Raw genomic sequence first — 27,963 nt, 5'->3', positions numbered from 1 at the left:
CCACACATGCACCCTGTGCTGCCTCATGCTCCTGTGTAAGGACATAAAAGGGCAGAGCAACCCATTACCCTTCCTCGGTTCTCTCTTATTGCACATGGAAGTGAGATGGGATTTAGCAAGTGTCTGACTTAACTTTCCTCTAGTTTCAAATTATTCTTTTGGAATTAGTTTGGTGAAGAAATATTACCTTTGATTAATTTTCCAATTTGGATGTTTTAAAAAACAACAGAAAGATAGCATGCTGTACAGTGAGGCAAGGTGCCTCATGCCATCTGCCATGGTGGACTCAGGATTTAAGCCCGGCCCAACCTGCGATTGACTTACTCCCCTGGTTGATCAATACAGTCAGTGCCTTTTCTGTCTGGGGGGAGACCTCATTCCTGATAAGTTTGAAATCCTTCTGGTTGTGGACTCATAAGTTGAGGAATGGCGTTGCTGAAACTACTGGTACTTGTGCAATTGGTGCATGTCATCTTAGACCCAATGGAGACATCCACCTGAAAGGAACCCAAAGGCTTATCCTCAGTGAGTGCCACTCCAAGCAGACACAATACCCCAGGGCCTAGCAGTGAAACAAAGGCTGAGAATAAAACTGTTGAAACAGACACCGGTGACATTGATGCCAATTGCCCAGTACATTTTGGCATCACTGCCAATTCTGTATCATCAACAGACTTGGCACTGGCCTCAGCACAAGCTCCACCAACACCAACTCTGACTTCATCAGAGTCAGCACCAGTGTCCCAACTCCAGGATGACACTGAAAGGAAGGGCAGTGTAGAGATCAGACATGGCTGCAAGCATAGAGGCACTGCCTCACAGAGAACAGAAATTATTCCATCAAGGGAAGGGCACTTCAGTTCTATGCCAAGGGAGTGGCACTAAGTAAGCCAGCATCGGCACAGAAAAAGGTGCCGACACTAGCCATGGTGCCAATTACAGGACTGAGGTATGCCCTCATGGAACCCTGTTAATCCCTTCAGGGACATCATTGGTACCAATGTAATTAAGCCTCCTTTATTTCATAGAAGGCTGTCAAGCCCTCTGAGAGACTAAATAGAAGCCAATCTGAGCCTGTGCACTGGATTTAAATTTATTCCTTTCAAGCTCCAATTTTGACTCTGGCAGATGATGACTTCTTGTTATTATTCATTGACTTAACCTAGGAATTTTGGAGTATTTTTGTTCATGCATTCTGGAATATAAAATATTGACTAGAAACATGTCAGTCATTGGCTTTCTTTGCTCCATTAATTTTATCTATTAAGAATGATCTTCCAGACCTATCTGTACAAATGATAATACAGCACTAACCCTTTTGCCATCGCATACTCTTGATTTTAGGTGGAAAGTTTTCGGAAAGAAGGAACGTGTTTTGAAGATCCCTTATGCAAACTTCTTTGGCGATTAACTTCCTTTCAGTATGTGTTTCACAAAATGGCAAAGGTCTTGAACATTCACAGCATTCTAACTGTTCATGAGAATTCCTCCCAGAACATTTTCTAATGGGTAATCCTTTTTAATAGGATTCATCAATTGCCAGCCTTCCTAAAAATGTGAGATTTGCGAAATCTCAGTGAGCATCCTCAGTGCTGCTTAACTATTGCATGGCACTTGTAAGACCTCATCTTTGTAATAGGCTCTTTACATACCTGAATCTCTCTCTTCATTCTACTTCAGCAACACCACCTATTTGATTAAAAAAAGAATCTGTCACTTTCAGTCCCTTCTGGTTTCAGGTGCTAAAGCCAGGTCTAACGTTTAATTAGTAGTACAGTAGACTAGGTTCTATAATTGTGTGGCAATCATGTTCCAGCATCTTTGATGGGAGCGCTTACATCGCATTAATTACAGTGAAATTATCTAAACAATTCTTTCCTCTAAGTTTTAAAAACAGTTTGGTATTTTCCAGACATCTCTTAGGGTTGCATGAATGTAACAATTCTGCTGTTGGATTAATAATGTCAAACATTTTCTAAATGTTCTCTTTCTTAATTTTGGATTTTTTCTTTACAATTAAAGATAAATGCCTACTTTTAGGTCATTTGTTGTATCTAGCTGGCAATGGAGGATTGTTATTCACTATATATTTGCAAGTGCCTTTATGTAGTTTACTTTTGAAATATTTTAAATAGTTTTGAAAAAAAATTCAATAATCTTGTTAGGAAAAAGATTTGAGGTGAATATCAGGAAGAGTCTTATTGTGAGGAAGGTTTTCCTGTTACTCAGCCTAAATTTCCATCTCCTAATTTCATCCTGTAACTCCAAATTAAATTCCCTTTTACCATCCTAAAAGGTTGCTCTCTAGCCTTGTTTATTGATTACATCCTACAATATTTGTAGATAGTTCAAACGCACATTTACATACTACATATCCATAGTAAAACCTTAAATTTACCTTTTCAGGGCAGGATTATTTTTTTATTCTAATAGAGATGATTTCCTTCTCTAGATGAAAGCAAGCAGAACTACTATTAGATTCATGGGTAATTTACCATTCCCCTCTCTTCCCATAAGAACACAGGACTGGGAAGGACTTCCTGCATTATCGAGTACAGTTCCCAGCTATTGCAGGCAACCTCGAGGTATAGTCCTGTTTACAAATTTATGAAGCTCCATCTTAAAATTAGTTAGGTTGTTTGCCCCACTGTTCCTATTGGAAGGCTGTTCCAGAACCTCACTCCCCTTCTGATTGTTAGAAACCTTCCTCTAATTTCTAGCCCAAATTTATTCATTGTTAGTTTATCCCATTTGTTCTTTTGCCAACATGGTCCTTTAGCTTAAATAGCTCTTCTGTCTCCCTGGTGTTTGCTCCCCTGATGTACTTAGAGAGAGCAGTCATATTCCCTCTCAGACTTTCTTCTATTAGGTTAAACAAGTCAAGCTCTTTTAGTCTCCTCCATAAGATAGGCTGTCCATTCCCTGATCATCTCAGTAGCCCTTCTCTGCACCTATTCCAGTTTAAATTAATCTTTCTTGAACATAGGTAATCAGAATTGTACACGCTATTCTAGATGAGGTCTTACCAGTGCCTTGTATAATGATATTAATACTTCCCTGTCTCTATTGGAAATATTTTCCCGATATATCCTAGGATCACATTTGCCTTTTTTATAGCACATTACATTGGTGGGCCACAGTCATCCAGTGATTGACTAATAGACCCGAATCTTTCTCCTCCTTTGTCATTTCCAGCTAATGAGTCCCTAGTTTATAGAATAAATTCTTATTTGTCCCTAAGTGCAAGACCATGCAATTTGTACTATTAAATCTCATCCCATTTCAATTATTCCAGTTCTCCAGGTCATCCAGTTCTTCCGTTTTGATACTTTCATCCGCCTCTGTAGTGATGCTGCCTCCCAAGTTTGCCCATTTTACTCAGCTCCTTTAAGGTAGATCCTCTAATTTCTTCTTTGTTGGATTTTCAGTTGCCATGTATTCTAACAAAACAGGAGTCTGATCTTAGGAGTTTAACCCTTCAGTTTTCAGAGTAGCAGCCATGTTAGTCTGTATTCGCAAAAAGAAAAGGAGTACTTGTGGCACCTTAGAGACTAACAAATTTATTTGAGCATAAGCTTTCGTGAGCTACAGCTCACTTCATCGGATGCCATCATTATTATTATTATTATTATTATTCATTATTCCACCAAATGCATCCGATGAAGTGAGCTGTAGCTCACGAAAGCTTATGCTCAAATAAATTTGTTAGTCTCTAAGGTGCCACAAGTACTCCTTTTCTTTTAACTCTTCAGTGTCTGTTAGTCTTCTCTTTCATTAACTTTTTCATTAAGCTGGAGAACTTTTAGCGATATTCTTTTAATCCATTCACTGGTCAGGGAACAACTTTGACTCCATTTTAATGTCAACATCGATCATCTCAGATCACTGAACAGTTGGGTTTTTTCCAAAGGGTTATACCTCTTAGTTTCTTCTTTCAAACATGCTTCAGAAAAATAAACAGAACTATCAGCAATAAGTACAGTCATTGCTGGAGAACAGTTGAGTAAAATACGTATTTCACATAGCTGTGCAGTCTGAGGGTATCTATTCATAGCCCAGTATTTCAGCATCGTATTTGAAGCCATATTCTTCTTCTGCACCCCTTTCTGAAGAAGTAAAAGTACAAGATATCTATTCCATACGAAAAATGATGTTAAGAGATAAAAGTTTCAGAGTAAAGGATTCAAGTCAGAAATACCAAAGAAAAGACTGCATATGTTTGTTACTGTATGTGTAGTACTATAGAACTTGATCTTGCTTCCATTTAAATCAGTGGCAAAACTCGGCTAGAATTAGGCCCCCATGATCTTGTACTGTTATGTCTTCTTTGAGTGCTCTCCCTGTGGGTGCTCCACTACAGGTGTTGGTGCATCCCAGTGCCGTTGATCAGAGATCTTCGGTAGCAGTGTCTGGTCAGGGTGTGCATGTGCAGTAGTAGTCTTGCAGCGCCGCTGGTGCCTCATCTTGCACGCGCATATCCCAACCCCTTCAGTTCCTTCTCAGCCGTCCTTGGCTTGAGATGGAGCTACAAGCTCACTTAGAGTTCATCTCGCCGCCTCACGACCTTCCATCAACAGGTAGACAGGACTTTGATATTCACTCACACGATTACTAAGCGATTTTTAATGGGCGTACAGAACATGTACCCAGACATCCTAGAACCCACACCACCCTGAGACTTAAATCTGGTGCTCAGAAATCTAACTAGGGCCCCATTCGAACCGTTAGCCACATGCTCATTACTATCTATGACAGTGGCATTCCTGGTTGCCATTACATCGGTGTGAAGAGTCAGCGAGATAAGGGCTCTCATGGCTCACCCCCCCCCATACATAATATTCTTCTAAGATAAAGTGACACTTAGAACACATCCTAAGTTTATGCCCAGAATATCTTCCTCTTTCCACCTCAACCAACCAATTCACTTACCTACATTTCATCCAAAACCATGCACTAACACTCAAGAAATCGTCCTGCACACATTGGATTTGTGCCGTGCCTTAGCATTTTGTCTGGACAGAATGAAGCCCTTCTGCAAATCACCTTGAGTTTTTGAGTCAATAACAGAACGATCAAAGGGCTCTGCCATATCTACGCAAAGAATATCTAAATGAATATCCAGCTGTATCCATATGTGCTATTCACTACACAACACTGAAGCCCCTCCAGGCATCAGAACCGACTTGACAAGAGCTTTATCTACCTCCATAGCATTCCTACACAATGTGCCCATTCTAGACATCTGCAGGGCAGCCACCTGGGCCTCTGAACAGACATTCATGAACCACTATGCAATTACTCTCAGCTTAAGTTCCGACACAAGACTAGGTCTCACGGTACTAGCTCAGCAACAAACTCAACTCCAAAGCCCCTTGCATCCTCATGAGGGCACTGTTCTACATTCACCTGAAGTGAAGCACCCACAGGGACAGCACTCGAAGGAGAGAAAGTTACTCACTTTGTGCAATAACTGAAGTTCTTCAAGATGTGTGTCCCTGGGAGTGTTCCACTACTCACTCTCCTCCCCTCTACTTTGGAGTACAAGCTAAACACTCCATGGTAGAGAAGGAACTGAAGGGGTCAGGCCATGTGCGTGCTAGATGAGGCACCAGCGGCACCGTGAGACTGCTACTGCACATGCGGACCCCGACCAGACACTGCTACCGAAAATCTCCAATCAACGGTGCTGTGATGCACCGACACCTGAAGTGAAGCACCCACAGGGACACACATCTCAAGGAACTTCAGTTACTGCACAAGGTGAGTAACTTTCTCTTCTACCTGACTCCTGCCTTATTCACTATAAAGAATGGATGGTGTACAATAAACAAGACAAAAGTTCTCAGATTCTCTGCATCATTTGAAGCTGTTTTTGCATTTTCAACAGTCAATCTTAAGTAATTCAGAAATCTTGATTTACAGATTAACAGAAAACAAAAACATTTTTCTCCCTCTGCATCAAAAACCCCTTGTTATTAACTCTTCAAACTTTCCCAGTTGTTAAATCTCTGTGAAAATTCATATACTGCCTATGTTTGGAGATAAGGCAAAGTTCTTAACAATTTTTATTGTGGAGCATCATGGGCAGCAGGTATAATAGGACAGGGAATTCTAAGCCTTCCCTGCCGCAGCTGCCACTGACCTGCTGTTGGACACCTGGGCCACAGTGGCCCTGTCCCTTCCCCGAAGGCCCCCAACTTCTGCTGCGGGCTGGGGGAGTGAGGCGGGAACGCAGTTAGCCAGCAGTGGTCCGGAGGGTCTGGTGGGGGAGTGAAAGGCGGCTCGCTTGGCTGGGTATGGGGGGACCAGCAGCTAAAACCAGCCAGTGTGGCTGGAGCCAACCTGGTGCTCAGCATGGTTGTTGCCGGCTGCTCAGCCTGGCATCCCAACTTGAGGGGAGTTGGGATCCGTCCTGTCTGGGGGGTGGCTCAGCCGGGTGGTCAGCCTGTCTGGAGGTGCAGGGGCTCAGTCCACCCTGGCTGGGGCCAGACTGGCGCTCGGGGAGGTGAGTGGCCTGGTGTGGCTGGGGTGGGCAGGCCACAGAGCTCCTCCAGTCGTGGGGAGGGGCCTCAGGAGGGCTTCCCCTCTTATGGGGAAGGTTGGAGCTCCAGTATGCAGAGGGGGCAGGGCCTCGGGCAGAAGCAGGCACCGCCAGCACACTAGCCACTCCAAAGCGGAGGTTCACCCGCCACCCACGTGGAGTATGATGGACCCAATCACCCTTTTACTGCTATCAATGTGAGTTCTTTCATGTAGACTAAAGTGGAAACAGACTGCATTTTTTTTTTCTGGTTGTATCTTAAAACATAATGGTATTTCTCTAGATGGCAGCAAACTGATATTTTCCTTAGCTCAAGTGGTAGATCCTGTTTTTCTGTTGCCAAGCAGAATTCCAGTCTGAGCTTCACAAGTGTTCATTATTATTTTTAAGTGATAGCCTCCTCATGGTTTAGAGATTACAACCACAGTCCCATTGATTGATTTTTAATCCCTTTTCTAATGCAAAGAAGAGAATTTTCCAGACATAGAGATTTTTTAAGATTAAGTTCCATTTTAAGCTAGAACATTTTCTGAGCATTTTGATTGTTTTAATCTCAAGAAATTTAAAATGTCTTAACACTACCCTTCTGAAACTTTAGAAAAGTGTTTTTCTTTGTATATGTCTACATACCTCACAAAAATTGAAACTTAAGTAGATTTTGACATTGGTTTATGCAAGAAATAGCATTCAAGGACAAGAATAATAAAATGTTTTAAAAAGTGGTGCTATTTGAAAATCAGATATGAATTCTCTATCAGCTGAGCTGTTTTGAGGCAGCAGTGAGTGGCAATAGAAGATATTTTTTGTCAACATCCTTGGGGTGATTTTTCAAAAATGGAAAGAGACTTTGGGATGTGGTAAAATAATTGGTTTCTTCTAACACTAAATAAGGAAAATTGGACTAATCTTACACCCTGTGTTTGTCTTCTTTTCTATTGAGCTTCTTCCTACAATCCTCCCCAAATTCTGACCTTCCAAGATTCCTCCACAGATTTAAAAGAACAGTACACATTTTTACATGCCTCTCATACACACAGTTTCAAAAGTGGTTGCTTAGGTCACCTGTAAATTGGAGATGATGATTAAGACTCCATGTTTGTCACGGAGGTCACGAAAGTCACAGATTCCGTGACCTCCATGACTTCTGCAACAGCCCCATGTGGCTGGCCCGGGAGCCCCCTGAGCAGCTCAGGCAGCCCCTGGGCCAGTTGCACTGGCTACTGCTGGGGCAGTCTCGTGCCCCCCACCCCAAACCCTCCAGCAGCAGCAGGAGTTTGGGTGTGGGGGGGCTCAGGGCTAGGGATTGGGGTGCGGGGCAGTGCATACCTAGTGGGGGCTCCCTGGAAGGCCGACAAGAACTCCTCTCCCTCAGCTCCTATCTACGTGCTGCCTCCAACCACAGCTCCCATTGGCCGCAGTTCCCAGCCAATGGGAGCTGCGGAACCGGGGCTTGGGCGGAGTGGAGGCAGCATGTGGCGCTAGGAGCTGGGTAGGGAACCTACCCTAGCCCTGCCAAACCCTCCCTCTCCCAAGCACCTGCGGCACCTCCCCCCTCAGGTACCTGTGGCGCCCCCCAGGCTGTTCCCCCTTGAGTACCTGCGGCACACACCCCCAGGCCGTCCCCCCCCCCACACCTGCATTGCCCCCATGGTCGCTTGCCCCCACAAGTTTTAGTCAGGGGTATATAGTAAAATGAATTTTTGTTTACTGCGCATGACCTGTCCATGACTTTACTAAAAAATACCCATGACTAAAACGTAGCCTTAACGATAATGCTCATTCAGCTATGTGTAAAGGGCTTTGAGATGTATGGATGAACAAGTGTTGTATGTACATGCAAAACATTATTAAAAACACATTTTTAAGATGGGGAAACTAAAGCACAACAGAGAGGCTCAGTGACTTGGCAGGGAAGAAGAGTCTCCTAATGTGTTAGGCATTGATTCTTTAATGAAGATACTTAAGTTTGAGCCTTGAAATTGACCCTTAATGTGTCAACTTTTTGGCACTTTTTACCAACATTCAGTGAAGGTAGGCTATGCTGTGCATGCATCCGTGACTATCTCAGCAATATACAGAATGGAAATATACTGCCAGATGCAATTGAATGAGACATTATTCTTCAGAAGCCATTATTAGTTTGCTCAGTGCTAGCCACCTTTGATTTAATAATTTGGTGATCTTGTCCAGCTCACTAAATAAAAAAAATTAAATGGTCTTTTCATTTACCTACACAAAAGAAAAGATAACATGATAGTTACCTGTCACATCATCTAAAAGCCAAAGCACTTAAAACCAAATAAATTATTAATTAAGAACCTCATAAATCTGATGCTGGGTGTATAAGAAACATAAACTCATTATTCATATCAAGTATTTTAAAAAGCATATTTAATCTAATCACGGCCCCCTTAACTCTGACCCAGAATAAATACTATATTCATCAGTAACCTCGAAATGTAAACACTGCATATAAAACCTTTTTGAAAAGGAAACAAAAAAATATGTACATGTTAACGACCCACATTGGTCGGCCTTAAATACAAAACTACAGATAAATAACATACAGTTTTCATATTAAAAATACAACTTTATTCTGAAGAAACAGCAACTATAAGTACTTGGGAAATCCACTGCAAACTGCATCTGTAGTAACTTAGATAATTTACAGTGTTATGAAGGAAAGGAGGTTTAAATTTGCGAGCCCACCTCAACTCCTCCTAACTCTCTGCATCTCCAACAGCAGAGCTTCTCTGTAGCCAGGAGGAAGTGAGGAATATGCGTTGCCCTCCCTTATGCAGGGGCAGAGGGAGATCTGCACACTGTTCACTAGGATAGTTTCTAGCCAATAGGCCCCAATCTTTCAGGGAGCTCTGATGACTTTAGGGGAGATCTGCCCATGCGGAGTTCTTTGCAGGACTGAGGCCTTAGTAAACATTAAACAAAGGGATATGCATAAAATTAATAGATGAATATTTTAAAATATAGTTAATAAAAATAAACAGTTTACCTTGGAAAACAATAGTGATCTCTATTGCCAACCACACTAAGCATGAGTCAGTATAGTTATAAAGCACATCTTTTAATCTGTGAAAATAGGCGGAATCTCCTTATTTTATCTCTAAATTTCAGTTCTGTTTCCAGTCTTTTTCCATCTGCACTCTCTTGTAATACAGTATTCAAAAATCCTAAGTAATTTTATTTTCTTCATTTATTTATGGGTCATTTTTCAGTTCTGACTTCCAAGACCTATAAACTTATTGGCTTTTGTTCTTACTTCTTCAGCTCCTTGATCAAAAGTCTGTTTCTTCCTTCTCTTCTCTGCAACCAGATGCATGGCAAGGTGTGTAGTCAGTATTGCTTAATACAATGTAGTTGTTTTTACTGGGCACGTTTGTCTGTGTGTATTGTTTAAATTTTAATTTCAATTAAGAACAGATTTTGTCTGGATTGTCATCATATTGCAAATTTTAAAACTCAGTTTATACTTTTGTTATACTTTACAAAAATGAATAGCATAATTATTTAAATTAGCAAGACAGTACTGCTGTGTTTTATATATTTGTGTGTAACACTGACAACATCTAAAATGATACCATTGATCAGTACTGAAGAACGGAATATGCAGCATTATATTTATTATATTTGAATCATGGCTGTCTTTAAACAGCAGGGGTTGGTGGATATAATTTTTTTATCTTTAGGTAACTTAGTCTTTCTTTTGTAAAATCCACTCTTAGAGTTTCTCACGAGGACCGACTTATAGTTATCTAATCCACTGAATCCTGGAAAAGTCCATCAGTTGTGCATTTACTGTATATGGACTAGTGTCATGCTACAGTACTGTATATGATGACCCTTTCATTTCCTTTTTGCTTATCAGTCTAGACCTCAATACTTACTTTATAATTTAAGTTTGTATTTTTTATAGTTTAGTTTTTCATTTTTCTTGATGTTAATAGTTTTCTGACTTCCTTTTCATCCTCCACTCCTCTTTCCTGGGGAAGGATAAGAAACTCCCAACCGAAGACAAAAAAAGCTGTCAACAAGCTCTAGAGTTTCATAGGATCTTAAAAGCCAAAGGTTCGTTATTCTCCCTAAAGCTGATTAACAGAAACTCCCCAAGTAAAAATTTGTGCTAATCTTACCAATCGTTATTTCTTCCCAAAAGACATTGCAGATAAGAAGATGGACGCTACCTTTAGATAGGACTTGGAAATTTCTTCAGTGATCCATAGAGTATGTCTACACTGCAATTAGACACCCAAGGGAGCCTGTGCCAGCTGACTCAGGATCAAAAGGCTCAGGCTGAGAGGCTGTTTAATTAGTGTGGACCTTCAGGCTCAGGCTACAGCCCAAGCTCTGAGACCCTCCCATCTGGCAGGTTTTTAATTGCTGTGTAGATAAACCCATAGGCACTCATTGGCAAGCATATTCTTCACTAGAGCCATGAAGTCCTGGTGCAGTGAGTTGAAAAGCTTGGACCACCAGAAGCCCATGACAAGGTCAAGTCAACACTGAAGAAACTATCCCAAGCAACTACATTTGTGGCAGATGTATCCATGGATTTCATGAAGCTGGCAGCAAAAGGCTGTGCAAAACTATTCAAAGCAAATCCCCCTGTGCCTCAAAGTTCTCAGGTGGGAATCCTGTTTAGGTAGACACTGAGATAAGGTGGAAGTGAAAGTATTTATTCTCTACACCAGAAAAGATTAAAGGACTACAGTTCTTATACAAAAGCTCCTTTCATTGCTACCCACAACACAGGCCACCAGATAAGGGACTTCTCTTATTCCAGGATAAACAGTAACCCACAGACAAGTCCTGATCAGGAACAAGTTTAGCCCTTGTTTCCAATCCAAACAGTCAGTATGGATGCAACTGTGCCTGATTCCACCCAGAAATACTCCTGGAGGGCACTTAGACACATGGTTCCAATCAACATAAGAGTACAACACTGATAATCTCTGGTGCTCCAGGCTCTTCTACATCTTTATCCATTCTGCAGCCTTAAGACACAGCAAGCCATCCTAAGTAGATCTCTCATCTCCCAGAGAGAAAAGGAGTACCGGTGGTACCTTAGAGACTAACAAATTTAGTCTCTAAGGTGCCACCGGTACTCCTTTTCTTTTTGCGAATACAGACTAACACGGCTGCTACTCTGAAACCTGTCATCTCCCAGAGCTATGAGGAGTAGAGCCTCTCTCTCAAGACCAAATGTTTTCAGGGTTCTATTCCATATTCTTCATAGTAAGGGAAAGATCAGGAAGAATCCAAGCCATCTTAGACCTCAAGAGGCTGAACAGGTCAATGAAGAAGAATTAAATTCAGGATCAGATTCTAGCTTCCATTATTTTTTACAATCTCTCCAGCAGAACTGACAGAAGCTGAGCTGCATATTCCACTCCACTGCCGTCACTAGCAATTTCTTCAATTTTTTTTGTTCCCTCCCAACAGAAGTAGTCACTACAAATACAAAGTATTACTCCTGTCATCTGTCTCTACTCAGGTTCATAAAGGTACTGACATTGATAATAAATCATGTGAGTTTAGGGACTCATCTGTAATAATTCTTAAATGACATGCTCATTAGAGGATCATCCCCAGGAACCTCATCGGAAGTGACCCAGCTGACTCTCTCGATACTTCAGTCACACAGGTTCATGATAAAGTTAAAGAAGAGTTCCCTGATCTCTCTGAGGATAGTCCACAATAGGAGCTGAGAAAGGCACAAGAGAATCAGAGTCTTCCTGACAGAGGAGAGGTGAATCAAAAATAATGCCCAAGATATATGTAGGTTGACTCCTGAACACCCTAGTATTCTTTGCTTCCTTTCCTGGAAGTGTGAAACACAACTCTTAGCCATCTCTTCTCAGCTTTTTCTTTCCACTTGGTCCCTCTTTGACAGATATGGATGAGAATAAGAGGGATGACTTCAGGCTTTGGGAGAAGAAAAAGAAGAAGTAAAAATAGGATGAAATGGATCAAGGGAAGGCCAAGGAGGATCCTGACTGATGATTCTGTACCAGTAGAGCAGATATTCAGTAATCTGTGTATGTCATGCACCTGTTTATGCAGGCTCCAGAAACAGATTGTGGATGCACTTTTTCAGACTGCATAACTTCTCCTTTCCCAGGAATCCTGGCTAGTCTCCTCCCATGGTGGGCTGTTTGACTCCCCACTTCTTGCTGTCTTCTGCTCCTTCAGCTTCTTCCCCTCAACCCTAATAGCCTTTTTCTTTCCAGGGCTTTGTTGCTGTTCTTCCTGGCCATACATAATTTGGAGCTTTGGGATTTAGGGGCTCCTTTTCTCCAGTTCCCTTTTTTACCCATTAAGGTACAGAATTTTCAGAATCTCCCCACCTTGGCTTCCTGATGGTTCTTTCCATTGGCATGCTTCTTAATTTGATTCCAGTTATCCCATAAATCCAACAGAAGGCACCTATGTGCACTCTAAACAGTTCGCCTTGCCACTCAGTACCAGACAGACTCTGTGCTCTCTGGAGGGTTCTTTCTGTTCTTACGCTTTCCCCAATTGTGTCTTACCTTACTCCCTTACTGAAGCAGTTTCTTCATCCCAAAATGGTGAACTGGTGAGTAAATTAACCTTGTAAAGAAAAAAAAAGGATATTAACCAGTATTTAAATTCTTCCATTTGTTTCTCAGTATACCGAATGGGTAAAACTCATCATTTGTAAAAGTATTAATTACTGTTCATGAGGTACTCACCACTGTTATATCTGTGTGCTAGCTCCATATATTTAGAAATTATGCTTTCTTATATGCTGGCTGTTGTTGTGTCTTGTCTGTTTAGATTTTAAATTCTTCAGGTCATTGACTGTCTTAATGGAAAGTCTATTGTGGACACTACAGAAATACAAGTTATAAATAACAATAACTTACACAGTACCATGGGTATGAATAAACAAAATGCTTAGGAAGAGCTTGCAATCAGAACTGTAAAAGTGACAGTAACTAATTCCCTTGAGAGAGGAACACACCTTTCCGTTTCTCCTAGTCAATTTAAGCCACTTAATACAAAGGTGCAGAACTTGTTCTCCGATCCCATAACCATCATTTCACCATCCTTAAGAGAAGGATGACAAAAAGAGATGAGTGTTGCATCTTTTCACAAAGATAGAGAGAAGGTTCTCAGTGTGATCTGAGGGCCTTGCAGTAAACTGATACTGTACATTTTTATAGAAGCTAAATTAAATACTGATACTTTATTTTTATATACAATTTAAGGACTCAATCTTGCAAAACTTATTCATGCAACAGTAGCTTCATTGGGTTGCAGGACTGGGCCTCATATTTTTAACAGGTCAAACTTAGAATTAGATACATATATCCACTGCTGAATTTAATTGTGGTTTTATTCACATATCTGAAGATAGAATTTAGCCCTCCATTATTAATTGATTGTGCTTGTTTGTATGTGTTTAATTACTAAATTATGAATCATTTATCATTAGTTAAATACATTAATAAGCCAACAACTAGTAAGGACGGTTTATTAAGCAGCATGTGCATGAAGGGGAGTAAAAGCCAAGAGTCCAACACTCTTCTGAGCTATAGTTAATTACAGTTTGTAAAAATACTTCATAGGGATAGAAGAGGCTAATTAGCAACTGTCTAGTCAGTTGAGATGGTCTGGTTTATTTGGTCCTGACTCAGTGCAGGAGGCTGGACTTGATGACCTCTTGAGATCCCTTCCAACCCTACATTTCTATGATGTCTGTGAAGGTATAGATTGTTTTACGATGCTGCTGATATTGTTCAACCATCAGATATGAAGACTCAGCTAATAAAGATTTTCTCCAAAACAAAACTAAATCTCTGTTCAGGATTTCGGTTTCACTTTTAGTTACACTATGTATTTGTTTTTAAATATATAGCAATATTTTTGTGACACAAACTATCCTACACTGTTTATATGTAAAATATTGTTAATATTTAATTTCAGATGCAGCAGGAACTAGAAAAAAGTATCACTAAGGAACTTGACCAAGGTAATTTGTTAGGGCATGTTAACATTTTTTTTTCAAAAACTGAGTGTTACTAAATATCATTTATGATATAGTTATAATTCAAAAATAGTATTAAGCTATTATGTCAGACACCATTGCTGTTTCTACTAATTTTCAAATTTGGTAAAAAAAATTTTGCAAGGACTGCCCACTTACCAAAGTGCTGTACAAAATACTATGTAATTCCCCCACAAAAGAATGTCTTAATCTGAAGTCAGTTTTGCAGGAATTCACAAATACCATACACATAGGATTAACACAAATACAGTAAATCCTCTTTAAGATTTTTCACAAACTTTAAAAATCACTTCTCCTCTCACACATATTTTAATCAGTATTATTGTATACAATTCATATTCTTCCAAATTTGTCACTAGAAAAAGCAATTCTCATTCCGTTGTCTTTATTGGAATTTGGTGTGCTTAGAGCATCTGTGGATTTGACCTATGATTTTTGATAGCCCTTGAAATACTAACAGTTATTTACTGATTAGCAAAAAGGCTAATGTATTGCTTATATAATTAAAAAATCTGGTCTCTTCCTTTATGAATATCCCTTTTGTGTAATTTTCATCGTGTTTCCTTTGTATTGATTTAAAATGTGTATCTGCTGTCTCTGGACCTGACACAATGTCCACCGCTGTCAGTGGAAAAAATTCAATGGGTTTAATGACAAAGCCTATTGTAAAACTATCACACAACATAACACAGAACATATATGGTCATTTGTTTTTCTTGTTCTTTCTAGCCACAGCTGAACTTGAAACTGGGTCTGTAAGAGTCTCTCCTGTAGGATCTACTGATGGATCTTCAAAAAATCTAAATGTGGATCAGGATCCGGTTTCCAGGGCAACACAGCAGTATCTAGATGTATTAAAGAAAAATTATATGATTTGAACAAAACATTAAAGCAAGTTTGTAGAAATGACTTTGTTTACATAACATTTTAATGGTTTCCCATTAAATGGGTTCAGATGTGAAAAATCTTAATTACAATTTAAATATAAACTATAAAGGTATTTTATAAATATCAGGCACATTGCACTTCTCTCTGGAGAAACAGCACATAGTTATATAGTCTCCTTTTAAATTAAATATATAAGCCATACCTTGTTTTCATTTGTAACTAGCAAAGGAAATACAGACCAGTGTTCTTGAGTTTGACAGAACTGCCAGAATGTTAGTTGTTACAACAGCTGTTCTGAGTCTCGTCCCATTCATTTTCTCTGATGTATTTTAACCAAAGCATTTCCTGAATTTTGTTTTGTGTTTTCTCTTTTACGTGTATTTTATGTTTTTAAATGTTCTCTTAAGTAGCCCATTAGCATGTTCAGATCTGATGCATCTGTTTTGTGCCCAGTTCTGTAGTCCTGATGCAGGGAAAACTCCTGTTGATTCACGGTAAGATTTACCTATGTTAGGTTTGCAGAATTAGGCACTTGCCTAATTTGTTTTTGCTTTTATTCCATTGTGTTTGAGTTTAAAAAATACTACATATCTGTAATAGTGCCAAGAGATTTGTAGTGTGTGTTTTATATGGTAGAGGAACTTATCAATACAATGCACTGAATTTTTAATTAAATAATACAGCAACTAGGGGCATTCTGAGTTGTTAGTAGATCACTGCTATGTTATAAGTACAACTCTTGTGTAGATGAAATAGAGTAAAACTATATATATATTGTGTGTGCCTTCCTCCAATTTTTTTGATATTTTCCAAAGTTGGTGCATGGAAAAGCTAAGTTTTGCATTATTACTAAAATCAGAAGACCCCTTGATCATAAATCTAGTAGAGTGGACTTACAGCGAGTCTGTTTCAATGATCAAGACAGTTTTACTTATTCCAGCGATTCATCCATTGTTACTGAAGACCCACATTTCTGCCACTAAATATCTTTAAAAGTCACTAATGTTGTGGTTCAAGATGGTGAAATGGAGGAAGAAATCCCCAGTAGAGAAAACATGAACAATGATTATATTGAGATGAGCAGGACATGAAAAATTTGTCCTGTACCCATTACTCCAAGAACTAAGCTGACTAGCCTGGGTGGAAAAAAACCTATGCCACCATGTCTCTTAACAGTTTTAAAGGAATAAAACAGTTTTGTACAGTTGGTATATTGTCTTTACTTGTAAAATACTCCATATCAGCTGTTCAATACATTTTTAAATGTAACATGCCTCACTTTTTGTTTTACATTGCTTCTCTTCCTGACTATACTTGTGTGCATCATTCTCTGTGTTGTTTTCAGTGTCTGTTTTCTTTCCGTCCTTCTCCTACCATCCCTTTACTCCCTCTCCTGTCTTCCGCCCAATCCTCACAACTAATCTCATTTCTAATACTTCTGTCTCTCTTTTCTCCCCACAAAATGTCAGTCCCGTGCCTCTCTTTCCTACACACCCATGTCCATGCTTATCCACATACTCCTTTCTCTCTGGTCTTCTCCTTCCTTCTGATTGATGGAACAGCAGCTCAGTGGGCCAGAGAGAATAGTTCCTATTGAGTTCAATATCCCATACAAAACTTCCACTCACCCTGAGCAAGTTACTTTTTAAAACCTCATACAGTTTAGGGGAGGTATTGCAGCAGATCCTTTGCTGGTGTCGTTCATCACCATCCTATTGACTTTAATGGAACTATGCTGATTTACAGCAGCTGAGGATCCAGCTCATTATCTGCCACCTCTAGATACCCCAGCCAAGACTCAAAAATGGGTGCCCCTAATGTTAGACTTCTAAATAAGTGACCTGATTTTTTCCAAAGTATTCAGCACTCCCAGCAGTTCTCACTGAAATTACATCCCTTCCCCCAGCACACACATCTTTAAGGGAAAGCACTAAGAACTCAAACTACAACTCAAAAATCAAAATCATTTTTGGCTCTGGGGTCTTCCCTAAATGCCCCTAATATGAAACTGAGTATCCTAAACTGGTAATCTGTTAGCAATCAGCCATCAAACCCTTCAGCTAACCAGAGCCATTTGTATTCCATGACACAATGGGACAAAATTCCACAGCAGCAACTCCTAAATTCCACTGTAACATTAATTTATTGTGTATCAACATCAGTTGTTATGATCTGCACCATCATGAAAACATACACCACTGTGGCTTCTAGTAGAAAATAATCATCGGCATAAAACTTCATTATACTTTTCAACCATGATTAGTTTAGACTAGAGCATTTGTTCTGGTATGCTCTCTTGGTGGTTGGGCTTCAGCTCCCATGGCAACCCAGCTCACAACCTCCTTCTCCCATACGTGCTACTGAAAAGAGAAGCTTGTACTCACCAGATCCCCAGACCTCAGCTGCTGCACTAGCTAGTCTCTGCTTCTGTCCCTCCCTCTCTCTGGCTGTACTCCAGTTCTCACTCCCCAACCTCCTGCTGCCGAGGTTCACAGAATATTGTAGTGAGGATGCACTGTACTTCAATTAATTCCCTGTGATATGGAAAGATGCAGAGCAAGAGGTAGGTAGAGACAAGGTACAGGGTAACAAAACAAAATGTCAGGTGTCTGAGTGCAGCAACAGGTGATGCTAAAACAGAAATAGTTAATTTTGTGACATCTTGAGGAAACTGCCAAATTACCAGTTACAGAATTGCAGTCCGTGTGGCTGTGATTCATATGAATGGGGCAAGTGACCCTTCTCAGAGCTATTAATCAGCCTCTCTTCAGACACAGGCAGATGACACTGCATCCATTTATACTTGATTAAGGGTTTTGAGGTTTTCTTTGCAACCACAAGGGCTACAAGGTGTTTTGCTTTTAAAATGAAAGCTAATGTGCTGAAGTCCAATTCTGTGGCAAGGGGCCGAATAGCACAATACACAGGATCCTTTAATATCTACTGGGACCCAAAACTCTTCCTGTTCCACACTGACCATCATTCTCCAGACACAGAATTAAATGCAAATGGAAATCCATTCATATTTTGCCCTTGTGTAAACAGAGAACATCACAGTATGGAAACCAACCTACTCCTATCTGCGTCAGGCTGCAGCATAATGGGAATTGTGCCTATCTGGCTTTCAGCCCACAAAACTATGCCCTACCAGTAAATGGGGCTCAGAGTCTTAACGATGGGAGAAGGGGGCCTCTCTCTTCAGGCTGGCCCCACACTAAAATGTAAGTAGTACTTCAGGCAGACTGTGACCAGATCAAAGGCACATGAGGACTCCATTCCCCATACGGTTGCACCATCATGGGATTATAGAGAGATAAGTGAGATATCTCTTCCCCATGTTCAGAATTACTCTTGATTTACTGAATAAAGCATCGAGTGGTACTAAATGACTCCTGCAGAACATTCATGGTGCTAGACAAACTGGGGAGGAGACAGGCATCCTTCCAGGCTTCTGAGGCCATCTAGCAGGCTAGTCCCATACACAAGGTATTTGTACTCACCTCAGTTGAGTGGTGTCCAGGCCAGGATCAATAGTGTGCTATCTTCTTGTAAATAGCCTATTCACAAAAAACGTTCCAGGACAGGATGCCAGTGGCTTGAAAGAAATTTATTAATGTTAATAAAATATCTTCCCCTTCAAGCATTATAGTGGTGCAGCAGCGCCACTACAGTAAAGTTGCATCACAGCTTATGTTTAAAGCTTGACCTTCCTAGATCCTCTAAAATCAACATTCTTACTCAGTGTCCTTTTGAAATTTGGTGTGCTTCAGAAAGGTGTCAGGTACAGTTAGTCACCCAAAGTTGGGGTCATTTGAACTAAGGTAGTGGAGATATAAGCCCTGAAAAAAGAAGTCATTTTTTTAAAGTTTCCAGGTGTTTGGGGGTTTTTGTCCGTATCTAGAGATCAAATCATTGCTGTGATCCATTGGTCTCAATCTGTTGAGTTTCACCCAAGGTCATGCATGTCTCCCACTAAATCTGAATGGCAGATTTCGATTGCTTTGAAATTTGGTGTGCCTCATGGAGGTGCCCAGTAGCATTAGTGATCCAAAATTGGGGTCATCTGACCATGGGGTTCCCAAGAAAACACTGGTTTGTTTTTGCTGCATTTAAAAGCTAAAGGTACTAGTGACTGGATGAATCACAGACCTTATTGAGATTGATTACTGTGAGATCACCTTTCAATTAGCATAACTAAAAATAAGTTTGAAGTCACTGAGTAGTTGATTGCTCCCTAGTGGTGAAGGGCAGAGCTAAGCTGCACTAAGCAGGAAAGACTTAGTATAAAAAGTCACTTGCTAAGCAAACTGAAGAGTCACAAACAGAGGAAGCTAACTGGAGTTTCAGAGAGAGTGTGAGCAGCTGTCCTTCCAGCTTCAGCACTACATGTAATATCAAGACAGGGTGGCATTGTAGGTGGCTGGAGACAGATGAAGATGGGCAGGCTGTGGCCGCCAGAGAGAAGAGGACAAGGGGGAATTCCACACAGCTATAACTTTCAAATTGATACCAGTTTATCAATTTGGAAACTCTGGAAGATATCCCCTAAATCAAGCAGGTCCAAGGGAATGGAAAGATGTGTAGGACACGTGTGGATGGTAACTCAGTCTAACCTGCAAGAAAATCTAGCTTGCTCACAAAGAGTTTTCCAGCTTTCCAAGGAAGACAGACTATCCTTGTTGCAGATTCAATACTCTGAAGAATTGAAAGAACATTCTACAAGGGACAGACAGAAAACAGGACAGTACGCTGCCTTCCTAGAGCCAAGACAAGAAGTCACTATAAGATTGGCTAGCCTTCTGAAGTCGACGGGCAGGGATCCATTGATGATGGTTCATATTGGTGCTAATGACATTGTAAGATATCTCGTAGAGAGTAGATGACTTCAGGGAACTTGGAAGCATGCCGAAGAAGAAAAATATCCAAGCAATCTTCTTTGAGATCGTTCCTGTCCCATGAGGGAAGGAAGGCAGAAGTCTTCCTGGAAGTGAACTGCAGGCTAGAGAAGTGGTAGGTGGAGAGGTTTGGTTTTGTGGAACAATGGTCCACCACCTACTGGGGCCATTTGGATAGTCTCCACCTTAATAGAAGGGAGACCAATCTTCGCAGGGACAGGCTGGCTACAGTAGTCAGGAGAGTGTTACACTAATAGCAAAAGGGCAGGGTAAAGAGAGGGAAAATAGGAAGTGTCAGCACAAAATCGAGATGTTGAGAACAAAATTAATCAAGAAACCAAAGGACATGAAGAGAAGAAATGTTTGAATTGCCTATACACCAATGCTAGGAGCCTGGGTAGTAAATGAGGAACTGAAATTGCTAATTTGAGCATAAATTTGATCTAGTTGGTATTACTGAACCTTGTGCGATGATTCACATGACTGGACTGTTAAAATCAATGGTTACAACTTATTTATGAAGGATCAAATGGGCGGAAGGGGAATGGCACTTACTGTCAAAAAATGGCATTATGCGTTTCCAAGTCACTGATAACTTAGAAGAAAATTATCTTGAATGCTTATGGATCAATGCCCTATCAAATAAGCACAAGTTGGGCTATTAGTTTTTAGATTGATGTCACCCAATCACATTAGGGAACAGAATGACCACCTCCTTATGCACCTATCTATAATGTGTAGGAAAAAAATCTGTGTGATTTGGGAGGATTTCAGTTTGAGTAACATATGCTGGAGGTCTCATTCTGCCTGTCCTAAAACATTCTAATTTATTGGAATTGATGAACATCATATATGACAATTTCTTAACTCAAAAAGTGTTGCTGCCAACACAGGGGAATTCTTTATTAGACCTTGTCCTAATAGATAAAAACGAACTGATCACAGAACTAAACGATAATAGTAGCTTAAATGTGACTTAATCACATTTATAATGTACAAACAGAATAAAGTCCATACCAGTATATATATACTTGGTGCTTTAACAGGGCTAACTTCATCAAGCTGAAAACAATTCTGAGCTAAATCAGCTGTAAGAAAGAATTTAATCAGAAAAAATATGAATGATAATTAGGAATGATTTAAGAACATCTTACTAGAAGCCCCAAAAGCCACAATCAAAGAAGAAGGCCACAATGGTTAAAAAACTGACTTTGTTGAGAGGGGAAGTGAAGGCAGCTATAAAAAGTAAAAAAATATAACACATGGAAGAAAGGGGAAGTTCATAGTAATTACTATAAAGCAAAAGTTAGGAACAGCAGAAGGGAAGCCAAGAGACAGAAGGAGAAATTTATGGCCAGCGGAATTAAGGAAACTAAAGAGTTTTTTAACATATATTATGAACAAAAGCAATCTTGAAAATGGTATTGTCCATTACTAGATGGAAATAGGAGAATTATCAATAATAATGCAGAAAAGACAGAGGTGTTCAATAAATATTTTTGTTCTTTATTTGGGGAAAGAACACATGATATAATTTCATCAGCTGGTGTGAGCACTCTTTCTATTCCATTTTTAAATCAGCAGGTCTACATAACTTACATCCAAGAGTTTTAAAAGAGCTGGCTGAGGAGCTCTCTGGACTGTTACAACTGATTTTCAATAAGCTGTGGAGCACTGAGGAAGTTCCAGAAGACTGGAGAAAGCTAATGTTGTGCCAATTTTTAAAAAGGGTAAATGGCCTGTATCAGCCTGACATCAATCCCAGCCAAGATAATGGAGCAGCTGATAAGAGACTCGATTAATAAAGAATTAAAGGAGGATAATTAATGCAAATCAATATGGGTTTATGGAAAATAGGTCCTGTCAAACTAACTTTTTTTTTTTTTGTGGTGAGAATACAAGTTTGGTTGATAAAGGTAACAGTACTAATGTAATATATTTAGATTTCTGTAAGATGTTTGCCTTGGTATCAGAAGATATTTTGATTTAAAAAACTAGAATATACGATTTAGATGGTACACACTAAATTAATAAAAACTGGCTAACAGAGGTCTCAAAATGTAACTGTAAATGGGAAATTGTCATCAAGCAGGTGTGTTCCCAAATTGGGAGAGTAGTAAATAATGAAGAGAACAAGTCACTGATTCAGAGCAATCTGGACTACTTAGTAAACTGGATGTAAGCAATATGCATTTTAACAAAAAAGGTCCCCATTCGATAATTATGGCCTACGGTATCCTGGGAATCAGTGACTGAAAAGGTTTTGGGGGTCATGCTAGATAATCAGCTGAACATGAACTCCCAGTGTGGTGATGTGACCAAAATAGATAATGCGACCCTGGGACGCATAAATAGGGGAACTCGAGTAGTAGTAAAGAAGTTATTTCACCTCTGTACTTAGCACTGGTGCGACCACTAGTGGGATACTGTGTCCTTACATCCAGTTTACTAAGTAATCCAGATTGCTCTGAATCAGTGACTTGTTCTCTTCATTATTTACTACTCTCCCAATTTTTGTATCATCTGCAAACTTTATCAGTGCTTATTTTCTGTTTTCTTCCAGGTCATTGATACATGTTAAATTGTGTAGGGCCCCAAGAATCAATCCATGGAGGACCCCATTGGGAACACACCTGCTTGATGACAATTCCCCATTTACAGTTACATTTTGAGACCTCTGTGATGAAGTGAGCTGTAGCTCATGAAAGCTTATGCTCAAATAAATTTGTTAGTCTCTAAGGTGTCACAAGTACTTTTATTTTTTGCGAATACAGACTAACACGGCTGCTACTCTGAAACTCAAGAAGGAGTTTGATAAATTGGAGATGGTTCAGAGAAGAGCCACAAGAATGATTAAAGGATTAGAAAACATGTTATAGTGATAGATTCCAGGAGCTCAATCTATTTATCGTAACAGATAGAAGGTTAAGGAGTGACTTGATTGCAGTCTTTATGTATATGGGGAACAAATATTTAATATGGACTCTTCGATCTAGCAGAGAAAAGTGTAACACAAATAATAGCTGAAAGTTGAAACGAGACTAATTCAGATTGGAAATAAGATGTAATGAGGGTAATTAACTATAGCAACAGTTTTCCAACACTCATGATTGATTCTTCAGCACTGATGATGTTTCAATCACGATTGGATTTTTTTTCTAAGATATATTCTAGGAATCATTTGGGGAAAGTTCTCTGGCCTGTGTTATACAGTAGTTCAGACTAGATGGTCACAGTGGTCCCTTCTGGCCTTGGACTCTATGAAGTTAATCACAAACAGCCCTCACCTAAGACGAAAGGAAATTTGGAGTGAATGGGTGGAGGTTGCAGCGATTTGTGGGTAGGATTGCCAACTTCCTAGTTGCACAAAACCAAACACCCTAGCCCCACCCCTGCCCTGAGGCTCCCTCCTGCCCCCCACTCACTACATTCTCCCTCCATCGGTGGCTCGCTCTCCCCAACCCTCACTCACTTTCGCTGAGCTGGGGCAGGGGGTTGGGGTACAGGACTGGGTGAGGGATCTGGCTGGGGGTGCACGCTCAGGCATGGGGGCTGGGGATGAGGGGTTTGGGGTGCAGGAGGGGGCTCCAGGCTGGGGGATGGGGCAGAGGAATTTGGAGTGCAGGACAGGGCTGCAGGTTGAGCCAGGGGGTTGGGGTGCAGGAGAGGATGAGGGCTCTGGGATGGTGCCAGGGATGAGGGGTTCAAGGTGTGGGAGGGAGCTCTGGGCTGGGGCAAGGGGTTGGGGTGCAGGGGGGATGAGGGCTCTGAGCTGGGGGTGCAGGCTCTGGGCTATGGCTGGGGGTGAGGGGTTTGGGGTGCTCCAGGCTTGGGGGCAGAGCTCAGAGCTGGGGCAGGGGGATGGGGCACCGCTTATCTTGGGCAGCTCCCGGTCAGTGGCGCGGCGGGAGGGGGGGCTAAGGCAGGCTGCCTGTCCTGGCACTGTGCTGCACGTGCCCCAGAATCAGCCGGCAGGCCTGGGTCCTAGGCGCGGGGGCACGAGGCTCCACATGCTGCTTCCGCCCACAGGCACTGCCCCTCCCCAGGCAATGGGAGAGCAGAGCCAGTGCTCGGGATGGGGCCAGCGCATGGAGCCCTGTGCCCGCCCCCATCCCCCCCCAGGAGCCAGACCTGCTGGCCGCTTCCGGAGCGCAGCGCGGTGCCAGCCAGCACCGGTAGGAACTAGCCTGCCTTAGGATGGCAGCATCACCAATGGGACTTTTAACAGCCCAGTCAGAGGTGCTGATCAGAGCCGCCAGGGTCCCTGTTCGACCAGGTCTTCCAGTCGAAAACCGGACACCTGGTCTCCCTATTTGTGGGTCACGGGTGGCAATTTTATTTAGGGGGAATGTAATCCAAGTCTTGGGGGGGGGGGTTAGATGTGACTGCTTTCTGGAGAGGGGGCGTTATGAGGTAGAGGACTGGGGGAATAGGAGCTTGGGGTTGTAGCAACAGGCAGGGGGTTACGGGGAGAGGGATACATGGGGAGGGGTGATAGGGAGAGATGATGGGGGTTTCACATGCCAGCTTTGCCAGTGCACCCCCCCATACCCCGCATCCTGTAGCTCTGCTGGTGCACCCCCCCATCTGCGCCCCCGGCTCGCGCACTGCCCCCACCCGCCCCGCCCCTGACGCTGTGAGCTCTTTGGGGCTGGGTGGGACTCGAGTGATACCGCAGCCCGCTACACCCAGCTTGCCTCGCGCCTTCTGCTTAAAGCTCGACCCCTGCAAGCCGCGCGCTCAGTCCGGTTCCTCGGAGGGGGCAGGGCCAGGGCCAGGGTCCGTGGCGGCTCTGACCGGGGCCCACGGGTGTAGCTGCACCCACCGCCCCCACGGGTGGACACAAAAGCAGCCCGCCCCGCCCCGCCCCGGACCCCGCTTCTCTTGCGCTCCCGCCTTGCCTGCGCGAAGTCCCAGCGCTGGTTACGCTGCCTAGCAACAGCTTTCTCCGGCCAATCAAAAATCCAGACTGGCATCACGGCAGCCAATCGAAAAACAAAATCACATTTCTCTGGCCCAATCATAAAGCTCCAAGCTCAACCTGCGCTGCCGAACACAGCACCAAGGAAAGAGTGGTTTCTCCACCTGGCAACACGGCGTGACGCACGGCCAATCAGAACATCAGGCAGGCAGAGCCCGCCCTCCTGCTATCCTGCCCAGCAACGTCTCACTAGTGGCTAAAGGATCAGTAAAATCGGAACAGAGTTAACCAATCAGAAAGGAAAATAGGGTGATTGACAGTTCACCCCTTGAAGAGCTCGTGCTGCTGCTGGTTTGAGGCCTTTTCCCTGGCTCTTGCATCCACGCTAGCCCCACAGAGAGCTGCAGTGAATGCGAGAGCCCCTGAACCTGTCGCCAAGCAGGTAACAATCAAATATGCAAGTCCTTTCACGTCCTTGTTGCAGTATTTTCTGAAATTAATGCTGTGTTTTCTTCCTTTAATGAAAGGGGTTTTTTGTTCTACACAGGACGTGCGCGTGGTGAAGTATTGCCTCTTCGCGGCGGCCAGGGGTGGTGTTCAGTTTTCCGAGATTACCAGGCTCAAGACAGTTCTATTTTGCATTGTTAAGAGGACCCCCCACCACCACCCCTTCCCAAATCAGGGGTGGGCAAACTTTTTGGCTCGAACGCCACATCTCGGTATGGATATTGCATGGAGGGCCAGCTGGGGCAGGGGATTGGGGCACACAGTGGGGATAAAGGCTCCGGCTGTGGTTGCAGACTCTGGGGTGGGACTGAGGAGTTTGGGGTGCAGAAGGATGCTGTGGGGTGGGATCAAAGGGTTTGGAGGGCGATCAGGGCTGGGGCAGGGGGTTAGGGCCTGGTGGGGCTCAAGGGTGCAGGATCCAGATGATGCTTACCTGAAGCGGCTCCTGGAAACAGCGGCCCATCCCCCATCCGGAGGCAGGGCCACGCCACTCTGCGCGCTGCCCCATCCGCAGGCACCGCCCCCGCAGCTCCCATTGGCCACAGTTCCTGGTCAGTGAGAGTTACAGAGCCAGTGCTTGGGGCAGGGGCAGTGTGTGGATCCCCCTGGCTGCTCCTGCTTCCAGGAGCCGCACGGAGCTGTTGCATGCATGAAGCGGAGCAAGGCACGCCCCCCCAACCCTGCTCCCTAGCCAAAGCACCAGAGCAGGGAAAGCTCCCAACTTCGCTCCCCAGTGGGAGCCCGAGGACTGGATTAAAAGGTCCTATGGGCCAGAAGCAGCCCGCGGGCCATAGTTTGCCCACCCCTGTCCTAGATATTGAACCCAGCCCTTGTTGCTGCCTTCAGCACATGACAGAAGGGTTACATAGCTAACTTCACCCCTCTCCTTCTTGTTTCCCAGTATATCTTAGATCTGTGTGATACAAGTACAGAATTGGAGGAGAAGATTGTTCAAGTTATTTCTGGCATAATAAAGTTCTCTGCCATTTCAAAAATTCCGCAAGCTTCCAGTGGCCATGTGGCCTCCCTGGGCCCCTGCTGGGCTCCCCCCATCAAAATCTGAAATGGCGCTCCTGCCCAAACCTGTGGCATTTGGGTGGATGGGAGGGACAGTGCCCCCATTGAATTGGGAGGATACATCAGTGTATGGGAGAGACCAAAAATTGGGATTATTTGAGCTGGGGGGTGCAAAAATAGAAGCCCCCAAAATAGGCATTTTTTCAAAGAGTTTTTGGTGTTTTGTTTTATTTTTACACAGATCTAGAGATCAAACTATTGCTGTGATGTGGGTCAAAATGGTCTCACTCTGACAAGTTTTATCACAGATAGGGCATGATACCCACTAAATCTTTGGGAGATGCAAATTGAGAATGATATTTAAGAATGTGTTCTCATTTCTTTGCATGTATAGTCTGGAAGGTTTACTGTGCACATGCTCCAATAAAGAAAAAAAACATGAGCAATTGTTTATGCAGCCAGATAATGTTTGCCTGGGTAGTTTGAGGAAATGAGCCAACAACATTGCCCCAGTGAACACCACATCACTGAAGTTTTTAGTTTCAATCTTTGTGTAGCACTTGTCCCAATACAGATCCTTGAGGGACCATTACTAGTTACTTCTCTCAAGTGTGAAAAACTGATTTTTTATTCCTACCCTTTATTTTCTATCTTTTAACCAGTTACTGATCCATGAGTGGACCTACCTTTCTATCCCGTGACTCCTTACTTTGCTTAAGAGCCTTTTGTGAGGGATCTTGTCAAAGATTTTTCTGAAAGTCCAAGTACACTATATCCACTGGCAAAAAGAAAAGGAGTACTTGTGGCACCTTAGAGACTAACAAATTTATTAGAGCATAAGCTTTCGTGAGCTTATGCTCAAATAAATTTGTTAGTCTCTAAGGTGCCACAAGTACTCCTTTTCTTTTTGTGAATACAGACTAACACGGCTGCTATTCTGAAATATATCCACTGGATCATCTTTGTCCACATGTTTGTTGATACCCTAAAAGAATTCTAACAGATGGATGCAACATGATTTCATATCCCCTGGAGGGCACAAAGTACCGGTGTTCGTTACGCTTGGCAGTGGGTGGTAGCGAGGCCATGGTCTGCCACAGGGTCTTAGTCATGTCGGTAATTGTCTTTAAAAATGGTAGGGTGATAC

The 27,963-nt window shown here is 42.3% G+C and overlaps 1 protein-coding gene and 1 long non-coding RNA gene across 29 annotated transcripts in view; one reads left to right on the top strand and one right to left on the bottom strand.

Moving 5' to 3' along the window:
- LOC119854023 (ankyrin repeat domain-containing protein 26-like) overlaps positions 1–16,745 on the top strand; it is a 187,900-nt gene extending 171,155 nt beyond the window's left edge. For 27 of the 28 annotated variants that reach the window (XM_043495587.1, XM_043495497.1, XM_043495595.1 and 24 more), the window contains 2 exons: positions 14,507–14,552; positions 15,318–16,745. In XM_043495587.1, the coding sequence (XP_043351522.1) occupies positions 14,507–14,552; positions 15,318–15,466 (195 nt within the window). In that variant the 3' untranslated portion in view covers positions 15,467–16,745. Of the gene's footprint in view, positions 1–9,826; positions 9,885–14,506; positions 14,553–15,317 lie in introns of all 28 variants that reach the window. The other variant, XM_038397928.2, reaches the window with a different exon arrangement.
- On the bottom strand, positions 8,925–19,197 carry LOC119854088. The gene is made up of 6 exons (XR_005292339.2): positions 18,977–19,197; positions 17,861–18,010; positions 13,542–15,433; positions 13,270–13,407; positions 11,710–13,147; positions 8,925–11,581 (listed from the first exon to the last, which is right to left on the bottom strand). It is a non-coding gene; the product is annotated as an uncharacterized LOC119854088 (long non-coding RNA).
- Between the last annotated feature and the right edge of the window lie 8,766 nt (positions 19,198–27,963).

This window comes from Dermochelys coriacea, chromosome 1 (genome assembly GCF_009764565.3).
Source record: "Dermochelys coriacea isolate rDerCor1 chromosome 1, rDerCor1.pri.v4, whole genome shotgun sequence".
In the NCBI taxonomy this organism is placed as follows: domain Eukaryota; kingdom Metazoa; phylum Chordata; order Testudines; family Dermochelyidae; genus Dermochelys; species Dermochelys coriacea.
Note: the sequence above shows the minus strand (reverse complement) of the source record. Positions and strands in the feature narration are given on the sequence as shown.